A 12,930-nucleotide genomic window follows, 5' to 3' on the forward strand; every position below is an offset into this window, starting at 1 on the left:
CCATTTCAACCAGTTTTAGAACAGTTTTCTCCATCTCTTCTCTCTCTGCTCGCTACTCTCAACTTGCAACCACTGCACGCGTACAAATTACCACAAGAGTTGCTGGAACTACATCTCAAACCCCATGAAGACTATTAATATTATTACGTATCTCAAACATGAAAATACCTATTCCGTCTATCCCAATGAAGCTAGTTATAATTTCAAAGACCTTTACTTTTCTCTTTTGTCAGAATGTAAAAGAATGTACCATACCATAATCATATAGGAAAAATAATTTTGCACTGAATAAGAGACATAACTACATAAACTAAGTTTGCTCAATATCCATTTCTATGAAATGTTGATAATCCAAATACTTGTATCAAGAAACAAACAGGAAGAAACTTCTCAATGACATTAGTAACGATTCAAAGTTCCATCCACCAACCTAAATAAACAAAAATGACTCAGGCTCCAAAACACATGACATAAATTTAGCTCATAAAAGACATAATTCTTCTGTCACCAGCTAAATCCAGCATCTACACAACCTGAGCTGCAAAAGGAGAACAAGATGCAATTAAGGATCATGGTAAAAGATTCAAGTTCTCAAATAAACTAATTACCAAATATGCATGCAAAGTTACAACAGATGATCACAAGAACGTTAAGAGTTTTGTCCACAAAAGGTATATTCTCAAGCCACACAGATCAGTATATGATGAACAAGATCAATATTTCCCCATTCATCATTCAGTTAATGATAGAAAGACCCAAAAAAGAGTGTTATCCCTCAGTTGGTTCACATATGGCTATTCAAAAACCAAACAGACAAGTAAATGACAAACAACGACAGTTAAGAATCACTGGGCTAGAAAGAGGGAATCAACATTATCTATATGGCTATCCATTAGTCCAACAGATAGGTAGAATCTAAACAATATAAAAAGGATAAGGAGAGCAGCAACAAACTCCAAAGTGTCCATCATTAAGAGAAGATAACTCAAAACACTTTATAACCATTTAATCATGGCAACAACATTAACACACCAACAAGAAAGGCCATAGGGAGAATTTATACTGGTAAAAAGATCTTAAGACATCAGAAAGACTATCTAAACATCATCTAAAGATAGAAAGATTGAACCTAAAATCCATTTGAGGAGCAGATAGGATACAAATATACAATCACTAAAACATCTGCTAATCAATTTACATCTACATTTGTATGACAGTGGTGCCATGTCTTTGCCGCAACCTATGCTAATTTAGAACACAGAATTGAAAAATAAACACAAGAAAACCAAATAACTAACATCACATATCACACAACTAAGTTATTTATCAAAAAAATAAACAAATCACACAACTAAGTTGCATATTAAACCACTATCTCGAGTGAATTTGTAACAAAAATTACAATATGAAGCCCAAATATAGTATTATCAACAGAGTATTTACAATCAAACAAAACAATCCAAAAAGGGGGAAATTAATGTTATAATAGGGGCTTTAAGTACCTCATATATTGCTGGGGTACATGAAAACCCTAACTCTAGCCCCCTGCAAAATAACCAAAAGAAACAATAACTTAGAAACCTCTTCATTCAGAACCATTTTATCTATATCAGCAACAGTAACTTCTTCACATTACCATGGATTTTGGTGGAAGATTGGACGTGAACTTGGCACGAACAACGCCGCTGTTACCATGAGGCCTAGCCACCTTACCCCAAATGCAGCGATAGTGACTTCCATTCTTCTTCACTTTGGCCTTGTAGATATAAGCCATACGCTTGCCAGCATACCACCCAACCTCCTCCTTGGTGTTCACTCCCTCAATCTGGATCAGGGATGTGTTGGGGTACTGGTTTGACTTGGACCTGACCCATCAGCCCAGTCAAATATTCAAACGATATACAAGTCAATAAAAAATAATTCCGGCCCTAATTTTAACAGCTGAGAAAATATGTGACAAAATAATCAAAACTAAACAAACAATCTGAAATCCTCCAGTTTCACTATTTGTAACTCATAGAGACCCACATTTTCTTTTTCTGTATCTCAGCATCCAAACAAATAGTAGAAACTGAATGAAACGACCCCTGTACATCAAAAAGACAGTCACTTCACCAAACCTAAACCCAAAATACAAAAAACCCCTAAACCTCCATTGCAAAGCTAAAAACAAAAGCCTCCACTTTCAACTAATTGGGAACTGAAATCACAATAATTATCATTTTCTACTCTATTTTCTCAGACCAAACAGACAAAAAAGAAAAGAAACAAAATTGATCAGTGTAACATAATAGAAAATGATGCCCAATTACCTCTTGTAGCCGAGGATTGTTCCTCTAACATAGAGCCTGAGAAAAAATACAAAGATTTGAAAATTAGGGCACAATCTATAGGCATAGGTTTCGAATTTTCAAAGAGAGAAAATGAATACGGAAAAATAGAGATCTCAGAGACTCAGACCTGACTCGCTCTCCTTGGCGTCCCTTCACCATTTTCTTCGATTTTGGAGGCGCTTGCTTTTCAGAGAGTAAAATCAAAGAGAGGCCAAGTTATATATAAGAATCTAAAACCCTAATTTGCTGAAACTTTGAGATTTGGGTATTTATAGGATGGGTTTGGGTTTATAGACTGGGAATTGTGTACTATGAGTTTTGGTTGGAGGCCCATAATTTTTCATGGGCCACAATACCTGAGGGCCCAGTACTCTAATGAGATATGTGGATTACAAGGCCCATTTGAAAGTAACTTCATCATTAACAATTGGTCTGGCTATTTAGACTTTGCACGAGGAGACTAACCATGTGGGCTCCTGGTTTTGAGACCTTGAAAAGAGAAAACATGGCACAAAGTAGGATTTGATGTAAGAAAATTATTATGACAAGGTTTTCTTTTCGACCGAGTACAACTTACTATGTGAACTTTTAAAAGTCGTATGACTTCTACCTTTTTCAAGTTAAGAAAAAAAGTTATATGATTAAAAATATATGTGGATGATTTTTTTGACCACCTAAATAAATTGAAGGAAGTTTTCTTCAAATCAGTTTAGAAGTAAATTTTTTTCAAATTATTACATACTTTTAAAGTATGATAATGTGAGAGAAGGGTGTACCACATTACCATACTTTGTGAATACCTAATAATTGCTTAGTTTCATGAGAACTTATTATCTTTCTTGCATCAAGAGAAAGAATCTCATATATAAGATAATTAGTGATGCGATTTGGGCTAGAGCTACAATTGTACTTTTATCCAACTTATTTTTTAAGTTTAATAATTAACGAAAATAAGTTCTCTCAAACCAGTACTTAGAAAAATTTTGGATGTGCTTTGTTGTCTTCATGTGATTATTTTGTTTAAAAAATAAGTTGTGTAAAAATACCCCTTAGGTTTGGATGGAGGAGAAGAGAGGAGGAGGAAATCCAAATATACCCATCATTACCTAGAATATGAGAGGTTTTAAATAGTTGTTGTACTTAAGTTGGGGATGAAAATAAGTTTGAGATTTTAAATTAAAATAAATCGACCCTAAGGTAGTTAGCTTCCTTTCTTCTTTGGGGAGGGATGGTTAAATAATTTGGACTTTTGTCATGAGGAGATCAAGTGGGAACTCCTAGTAGGTAAGAAATGGATATTAAAGTGATGTTTTTATTATATAAAATAAACACAAAACTTTTCTAATCCAAAATACGCCTTCCTCATTAGGTGAGCAATCTTTTTTTTTTGGTCAGTTCACATGTCCATAATTAAGTGAGACATTCCCATCTTTCTCTTTCACCCCATTTTTTTCGTGTCTCAATTCTGATGACTAGAAAGTTGAAAATTAATCATGTCTAATTTGAATAGGATTCCTTATTTTTTATAATGATAAAAAAAAAAAATATATATATTATATATAGAAAATAGAAAAAGCAAGCTGTGTGTGGGTTATTTTTTGGTTGGTTGAATGAGGAAATGGTCCACCAAGGTCGAAACTCTTTCAATTCCTCACAAACTCAGAGTCTCCTTCGCCTCATATTTCGCTCCCCTCATTTCCAAAACCATTGAAATGACAAAATGTATAACAAAAATACAAACAGAAAAGAAAACACAGAAGAAAAGGCCGTTACCATCTCCCACCCCCATGTCTCTTTCTCTCTTTATATCTTCCATGACTTTCTCTTTGTCAAGCTCTTAGAAAAACACCATAGATATATATATATATATATATAACAATCCATGCACACACCGGTTCATTCCGGGGGCGGCTTCTTTCACTTCATGACGAGGAGGAGGGTGTTTGAAAACACAGAAGCACAAGATGGTTATCAATTTGACATGATGAAAAACAATGTGTTTTTTCGAAGGAAAGTGCGACATTATTTCCCGGAACTGTTGTGGCCAGGACGTTGGCTTTATGGGAGCTTGATGATTGTAGCTTTTCTTTTCTTTCTTGCAAAGTTTGCCATGTTAAGTACATTTCATGAATTCCATATGTCGAGGGAAAATGATTTTCGAACCACGGTTGAAGATGAATCAAAAATCACTAATAATATTTTGGTTGAGGCACAAGAAGAGGGTAGTTTTACTCAGTTATTGCCACCAGAGAGGTTCCAGGTCAGCTTGTTATTTTAACTTCAATTTTGTTACACATAGTTTTTTTAATATATATAAAACACATAGCTGAAATTAAATATATACCCTTGGTGTGTGTGTGTGTGCGTGTGTGTGTATTCAAGAAACAAAATCAGTTACAAAAATTCATGGAGCATTAAAGGCTCAATATCATGTGGAACCTCTTCAAGCCAGACTCTTGGAGGTCAAGAGCACGGGCGACAGAATTGCTAGCCCCTTTAACTTGTAGGAAAGAAATAGAACGTAGATCAATTGCAATAGAGAGAGAGAGAGAGAGAGAGAGAGAGTCTTCAATCACAAGACCACATGGAGCAAGACATGGTTTACCATTTTGCAGAAAGCTTAATAATATTTGCTGAACCGTCTGCAAGACATGGTATATGGAAATAATAAAATGTTTTATTTTTTACTAAAAAAAAATGTAAATGAAGATTGTGTTATTGCAAAATAAGCTAGTTTGCAGCTAGTTGCGGTGTTCCTGTGCCAGTTGAAGATAATTTACTCATTAGATTTGCGTTTTTATTATATACGATAAACAACAAGTTACTCAGCTAACTCCCGAACATGTAATTTATTTTAGTGATGAACCACTGTGAACATGCTTGACAAGAAGGAGTCCAAATCTTCTGTCTCATCAATTGTGTTCCATTTCATGCTCCACCAATAAAACTTGAACAACTAGCCTCTCCCATTAAATAAGATAACTCTGACTTTAATGAGAGAGGCTAGCTGTCTCATTTAATGAGATATCTCATTTAATAAAAAAGGTTAGCTGTCCAAATTTTATTGGTGGAGCATGAAGTGGAGCACAATTGATGAGACAGAGGATTTGGACTCGACAAGAAGGTAAACTAAACTTAAACGTGTAATTTACTCTGGTAATGGACTCAAATCTCGAGTTTTTGACTTTTCACTGTAAAGCAATTTCCTTGTTTGCTAGCATGGCATGAGAAATGATGTAACCCATTTTCACTAAAAATCTAATTGGTGCCACTAACAAAGCATAGTTTTTTCGAGGTTTTCTAAGATCACATTGTATAGATTTTCTGTTTGTTTGAGTAATTCCATCATTTTGTGTATTAATTCTGTTTCGAGATTACATAATTTTTTTTGATAAACTGAGATTTATGTGTTTGTTTTACATCATCGTAGAAGTAGATTTTTTGCAATATAAAGTTTTGATTGAGAAACTTTTTAATGTTTTAAGCTTTTGACAAATTTCACAGAATAATCTTGTAAAGTACTTGATTTATAAAGATATAAAGTTTTAATCGAGAAACTTTTTAATGTTTTAAGCTTTTGACAAATTTCATTAAGCATGAACAGTGAATTATAAAACCTTAAACACATGGTTAATGACCTTGATGCAATGTTTATCCATGAACTTGATAGGTCTAGGAGTTTCACTCGATTGCTTCAATTATTGGGATAACATGCTGACTAGTTTGTTGATGTGGTGTTCATAGCACAGTTGGGGTCTAGTTTGCAGTTACCTTAGATTTTGATCCCAGTTTCATTTGATTTCTGCTAGTCAGAATCCGGATATTTGGATGCAGCCAGATAGTGCCAAATACCATAAATGCATTAACCCATCACCCAAGGAAGGAGGTAATGTCCAACAACATTTACTTCTAACTTGTTACTTGTTAGCTTTGAGTGATTACAATTTGCCATGCATCTTTGTAAGTTGCAAGTACTGAATCTCTTTCAGGGATTGGGGCTACAAATGGTTACATTCTTGTTCATGCAAACGGGGGACTGAATCAAATGAAAACTGGGGTACACATTTGTAAATTTGATACTTAACCTTTGAAATTTGTTTGAAAATTGTGTTTATACTTTAAATGTTTGAAAAAGTTCTTAGCGTCATCTTATATATGGAAAATGTTGGTGTAGCAAACAGAATTCATGAAACTGATGTCACTTTGATGGCGTGAAACAATGATGTGGTATGAATTTTGTTTGCTACTTCAGCATTTTCAATCCAACAATATGGATCTTTTTTTTAATAATTTGAAAGTATAAAAATTAAAGTGAAACCTTTTGAAGCATAAAGATGAATTTGGAACAAAAGACAAATGTTGAGGATGAATTAAATATACAATTTAACCTAATTTCTTCTATATTTCAGAAATTTTATGGTTCTCTATTATTTGAAATGCAGATAAGCGACATGGTTGCTGTGGCAAAGATTATGAATGCCACTCTGGTTCTTCCTTCCTTAGATCATCGTTCTTTTTGGACAGATCCAAGGTGAGGTTTCAATAAGTTAAAATATTGACTTGGTGAAGAATATGATCTTAATTTCTCTAAAATAATTGGTTCAGTGACTTCAAAGACATTTTCAATGTGGAGAATTTCATAGAAGTTCTAAAAGATGATATCAATATTGTAAGGACTCTCCCACAAGAAGTTGCACAAGTGAAGCCCTACACCAAGGCTCCCGTTTCTTGGTCCAAGGTACAGAAAATATGACATTTTCTAAAACAATAAGTCTGTAGATAATATTCATCACAACTGCTAACACCACTTGTCATGATTGATGCATAATACAAGTGATGTCAATAGTGAATCCAAGTAAAATTGCCACAATCACAACAGGTCATAGCAGCAATTATGAAAATTGTTATGTCCCTAACAGTACCCTTTCCCAAAAAAAATATGTAAGAAGTGTTGAATTTAAAAACAGGTACTTGTTTTTTATGCAGCCCAGATACTACAGAGGGGAGATACTTAACATATTAAAGAAGCACAAGGTGATCAAATTTACCCACACTGATTCTCGCCTCACTAATAATGGCGTAGCTAGTTCCATCCAAAAACTTCGTTGCCATGCAATGTATGATGCACTCAGGTTCACGACGAAAATTGAAGATCTTGCAAAGAAGTTGATCAACAGACTTAGGAATAACAGTAACCGATACATTGCTCTTCATTTAAGGTATCAAATTATGGAATAAAAAAAAATCCTCAGTCCCACTTCCTCTTTATATTCTAACTTTCTCTAAGTACAATATGTCATATGTAATTGGTGGGCATCTGGATGGTGAAACATAGAGTGAAGCACGCATGTTGAAACTTCAGACACAAGATTTTTAGTCCAAATTATGGACATTGCTATTAATGATGCATGTCTTACTTTGTCCAAATTCACTAACTTGTAAATATGAATTGCAGATATGAAAAGGATATGCTTGCTTTCACAGGCTGCGATCACAATCTTAACGAAGCTGAGGCTGAGGAGCTTCGGCAACTAAGATACGGTGTAACACATTGGAAAGAAAAAGAGATTAATGGCAAAGAGAGACGATTACAAGGAGTATGCCCCATGACCCCGAGAGAGGTTGCTGTGTTGCTTGAGGCAATTGGTTATCCTTCTGATACAAAAATTTACATAGTTGCTGGGAAGATTTACGGTCAAAATGGCATTGGACCACTGGAAGACAAGTTTCCCAATGTGTTTTCCCATTCCAATTTAGCTACCGACGAAGAGTTAGAACCTTTTAAACATCGCCAGAACCAGCTTGCTGCCTTGGACTATATTGTAGCACTAGAAAGTGATGTTTTTGTTTACACCTACGATGGAAATATGGCTAAGGCAGTCCAAGGTCATAGGAGATTTCAAGGATTTCTGAAAACCATCAATCCTGACAAGTAAGAATAACTTACCGGCCAATATTTTTGAACTTCAATTTTTGAAGGCATAGTTAGTTAGGACAAAGTTTTCTTTTAAACCAATTTGAAGGAATCTCCTCCAACCTATTATTCGGCGATTTATAAAATCATACATGTGTATTAAATCACATGACTCATTAAATTATTTAAACAAGGTACTTAACTCATTAAATAAGCCATGCGACTAAAAGTACAAATGAATGGTTGTTTGTAGTGAGTTGAAGGTAAACTCTATCTAATCAGTTATCATTATTACTAAGTTTTGTGCCTTACTTGCTATTGCAGACAAAGATTTGTGACATTGATCGATAAATTGGACAAGGGGCTGATATCTTGGGAAAGCTTTTCATCTAAGGTCAGAATGTTACATGAAGATAGGATTGGAGCACCATACCCTAGGCTTGCTGGAATTTCTTCAAGACTTGAGGAAAGTTTTTATGCAAACCCTTTTCCTGGTTGCATTTGTGAGAAGTCCGAACGGTAGAACAAGAAATAGAATTGAGGTCTAACACTCAGCCGAACTGTGGTTTGACAAGATAGGATTTGTGCTCTTTGCTCCAACTGTACATTATGAAAACCCCATTGCTTCACTTTTTGCCGTTTAACTGTATATAAGGCCTTTTTTGGCTGATTGAGACATTTGGGGGGCTTTGCTTAATAACTCTCCAGTCTATATCATGTTAGGTAGAGGAGTTAGTCTGGAGGAAGAAAAGGATCCCAGAGGCTTATAGGAATTTATGATTTACTCAAAACAATTTTCTTTTTTCCATTCGTTTCCCCGAATCTTCATAGAAGACCATGATGGGGATTTTGATGGCATATTTAATTATTTATGTAATATGACATAAGGTGTCAGATTAATGCAGAATCTGAGCTGCAAGTAAAACGAAATAAGTTATTGCTGATTGTAGACTTTCACTTCCTTTTCTTCCCTCTCAAAACCCTCTTTGTAAATTGATTAAATAATACCATGATTCATGGTATTATTTGCATGGTGTTTGGATGCAACTGGAGTAAATGTTCAAACATTACAGACTAACAGTAACACAATTTAGTTATGTTAATTGTGCTAGCAAACGCCTAATAAATGATGTTTGAGATTACACTGTTTTAAAGATTAAAACAAAGAATAAAACAGAAAGGAGAAACAAAAAGTTAAACCTATAGGAACACAAACTTTCACATGCCCTCATAGATTGTAAAGCTTGCAATTCTTGATCCTATCAATTCAAGTACTGGTAAATACTATACAACAAGGCCTGCCAATCTGCCATTCCCATTTATCAGAAAAGAGGATTAGCAAGAGAGAACTTTTTTTTCTTCACTTTTATGGATGATGAAGTTGTTTTGTTTCATGAGCTTTTTATATCTAGAAGTACCATGCCCAACTAATATGAAGTTTTTTCAGTGCTTAAACTGGTTCTAAGTGCAATTCATATAGGTCAATACTCTACATCACTTCTTCTAAAAAAAAAAAAAAAAAAAAAAACAAGGTCATAGGAGATTTCAAGGATTTCTGAAAACCATCAATCCTGACAAGTAAGAATAACTTACCGGCCAATATTTTTGAACTTCAATTTTTGAAGGCATAGTTAGTTAGGACAAAGTTTTCTTTTAAACCAATTTGAAGGAATCTCCTCCAACCTATTATTTGGCGATTTATAAAATCATACATGTGTATTAAATCACATGACCCATTAAATTATTTAAACAAGGTACTTCACTCATTAAATAAGCCATGCGACTAAAAGTACATATGAATGGTTGTTTGTAGTGAGTTGAAGGTAAACTCTATCTAATCAGTTATCATTATTACTAAGTTTTGTGCCTTGCTATTGCAGACAAAGATTTGTGACATTGATCGATAAATTGGACAAGGGGCTGATATCTTGGGAAAGCTTTTCATCTAAGGTCAGAATGTTACATGAAGATAGGATTGGAGCACCATACCCTAGGCTTGCTGGAATTTCTTCAAGACTTGAGGAAAGTTTTTATGCAAACCCTTTTCCTGGTTGCATTTGTGAGAAGTCCGAACAGTAGAACAAGAAATAGAATTGAGGTCTAACACTCAGCCGAACTGTGGTTTGACAAGATAGGATTTGTGCTCTTTGCTCCAACTGTACATTATGAAAACCCCATTGCTTCACTTTTTGCCATTTAACTGTATATAAGGCCTTTTTTGGCTGATTGAGGCATTTGGGGGGCTTTGCTTAATAACTCTCCAGTCTATATCATGTTAGGTAGAGGAGTTAGTCTGGAGGAAGAAAAGGATCCCAGAGGCTTATAGGAATTTATGATTTACAAAAACAATTTTCTTTTTTCCATTCGTTTCCCCGAATCTTCATAGAAGAACATGATGGGGATTTTGATGGCATATTTAATTATTTATGTAATATGACATAAGGTGTCAGATTAATGCAGAATCTGAGCTGCAAGTAAAACGAAATAAGTTATTGCTGATTGACTTTCACTTCCTTTTCTTCCCTCTCAAAACCCTCTTTGTAAATTGATTAAATAATACCATGATTCATGGTATTATTTGCATGGTGTTTGGATGCAACTAGAGCCATTGTTCAAACATTACAGACTAACAGTAACACAATTTAGTTATGTTAATTGTGCTAGCAAACGCCTAATAAATGATGTTTGAGATTACACTGTTTTAAAGATTAAAACAAAGAATAAAACAGAAAGGAGAAACACAAAGTTAAACCTATAGGAACACAAACTTTCACATGCCCTCATAGATTGTAAAGCTTGCAATTCTTGATCCTATCAATTCAAGTACTGGTAAATACTATACAACAAGGCCTGCCAATCTGTCATTCCCATTTATTAGAAAAGAGGATTAGCAAGAGAGAACTTTTTTTCTTCACTTTTATGGATGATGAAGTTGTTTTGTTTCATAAGCTTTTTATATCTAGAAGTACCATGCCCAACTAGTATGAAGTTTTTTCAGTGCTTAAACTGGTTCTAAGTGCAATTCATATAGGTCAATACTCTACATCACTTCTTCTCCAAAAAAAAAACTCTACATCACTTCAATTAATGGACTTTCATTTATCAAAGAAAAATGAATAGAGATTCCCCATACTAACACTGTGTTTGGTTGGGGTGATTTTAGAGATGATGGAAAACTAAGGGAGGTCAATATGGTGGAAAACAATGTTTTCCATTGTTTGGCAACTGAAGGAAAACATTGAGGAAAGAAAACCCGGGAGAAAATTTTCTCTCCTCGGCCCACAATTTTCTTCCTCCCAAATTGGGAGGAAAACTGTGGGGAGAAAAGTGGACTTATGGCATTTTTACACAAATGCCCTCTCTCACCTACCATCTTCACAAACACAATGGTTGTTCTGGAATCAAAAAAAAAAAAAAAAAAACCAAAGAGCGAGAGCTAGAGAAAGACCTAAGAGAATGAGAGCACTTCTTGAATGAGGGAGGAAAAGAAAGAAAAGAAGGGAGAGAAAAATTCAAGAAGAGCTCTCATTCTCTCAGGTCTTTCTCCAGCTCTCGCTCTCTATTTTTTTTTTCTCTCCATATACGTTTGTTCTTATCTCTTTATCTTCCCCTTCTTTTTTTTTCCTTTCCTTTTCTCCCTTATTCAAGAAGTACTCTCATTCTCTCAAGTCTTTCTCCAGCTCTCACTTTCTTTTTTTTTTCTTTTTTTTCTTTTCTTTCTTTCTCTATACACGTTTGTCCTTATCTTTTTATCTCCCCCCTTCTTTTCTTTCTTTTTCTCCCTCATTCAAGAAGTTCTTTCATTCTCTCAGGTCTTTCTCCAGCTCTCGCTCTCTATTTTTTTTTTGCTTTTCTTTTTTTCTCCATACACGTTTGTCCTTATCTCTTTATCTCCCCCTTCTTTTCTTTCTTTTTCTCTCTCATTCAAGTAGTGCTCTCATTCTCTCAAGTCTTTCTCCAGCTCTCACTCTTTTTCTTTTTTTTTCTTTCTCTGTACACGTTTGTCCTATCTCTTTATCTCCCCCTTCTTTTCTTTCTTTTTCTCCCTCATTCAAGAAGTGCTCTCATTCTCTTAGGTCATTCTCCAACTCTCACTCTCTGTTCTTTTTTTTTTTTTTTTTTTTTCTTTATTCCAAAATAGCTGTTGTGTTTGTGAAGAGGGTAGGTGGGAGAGGGCATTTGTGTAAAAATGCCATAAGTCCACTTTTCTCCCCACAATTTTCCTCCCAATTTGGGAGGAAGAAAATTGTGGGCCTGGGAGAGAAAATTTTCTCCCGGATTTTCTTTCCTTAGTGTTTTCCTTTAGTTGCCAAACAATGAAAAACACTGTTTTCCACCCTATTAACCTCCCTTAGTTTTCCATCCTCCCTAAAATCACCCCAACCAAACACAAGTGTCANTATATATATATATATATATAGAGAGAGAGAGAGAGAGAGAGAGAGAGAGAGAGAGAGATTCATTAAGTTGTCACTCCCAACACTCAAGTTTCTTTCTTGAAAACCCATGAATGATGGGCTATATACACTTGGGCCAACTTTTGAATGCTCAACTGGGTTTTCATCCATTGAATTCAGATTAAGAGCTTGATCTAATACCGAATGGTTTTTAAGTTGGCCCATGAGCCTACACAAGGGGTTTTAGCCTTTTAGGCCATTGGGTCTTCTTTTTCTCATAATTGGA

At 34.8% G+C, this 12,930-nt stretch overlaps 2 protein-coding genes across 5 annotated transcripts; one reads left to right on the forward strand and one right to left on the reverse strand.

Annotated features, from left to right (window-relative positions):
* Positions 1-302: 302 nt before the first annotated feature.
* LOC111983054 (large ribosomal subunit protein eL33y) lies at positions 303-2,587 on the reverse strand. Of its 2 annotated transcripts, none has more exons than XM_024014705.2 (5): positions 2,461-2,587; positions 2,313-2,348; positions 1,637-1,865; positions 1,503-1,545; positions 303-538 (listed from the first exon to the last, which is right to left on the reverse strand). In XM_024014705.2, the coding sequence occupies exons 1-4, from the start codon at positions 2,490-2,492 to the stop codon at positions 1,504-1,506; spliced, it is 339 nt and encodes a 112-aa protein (XP_023870473.1). In that variant the 5' UTR covers positions 2,493-2,587; the 3' UTR covers positions 303-538; position 1,503. The 2 variants fall into 2 exon arrangements, with proteins under 2 accessions (XP_023870473.1, XP_023870474.1); XM_024014706.2 differs by having other exon boundaries at positions 408-533.
* A 1,321-nt stretch (positions 2,588-3,908) lies between these two features.
* Positions 3,909-9,208, forward strand: LOC111983042 (O-fucosyltransferase 19). Of its 3 annotated transcripts, none has more exons than XM_024014690.2 (8): positions 3,909-4,593; positions 6,147-6,219; positions 6,323-6,390; positions 6,776-6,864; positions 6,939-7,071; positions 7,320-7,552; positions 7,789-8,265; positions 8,572-9,208. In XM_024014690.2, the coding sequence occupies exons 1-8, from the start codon at positions 4,216-4,218 to the stop codon at positions 8,768-8,770; spliced, it is 1,650 nt and encodes a 549-aa protein (XP_023870458.2). In that variant the 5' UTR covers positions 3,909-4,215; the 3' UTR covers positions 8,771-9,208. The 3 variants fall into 3 exon arrangements, with proteins under 3 accessions (XP_023870458.2, XP_065636027.1, XP_065636028.1); XM_065779955.1 differs by having other exon boundaries at positions 4,485-4,593; positions 6,143-6,219; XM_065779956.1 differs by having other exon boundaries at positions 4,507-4,593; positions 6,083-6,219.
* The last annotated feature ends 3,722 nt before the right edge of the window (positions 9,209-12,930 follow it).

Source organism: Quercus suber, unplaced genomic scaffold, assembly GCF_002906115.3.
Source record: "Quercus suber isolate HL8 unplaced genomic scaffold, Cork oak 2.0 scaffold_221, whole genome shotgun sequence".
In the NCBI taxonomy this organism is placed as follows: Eukaryota; Viridiplantae; Streptophyta; class Magnoliopsida; order Fagales; family Fagaceae; genus Quercus; species Quercus suber.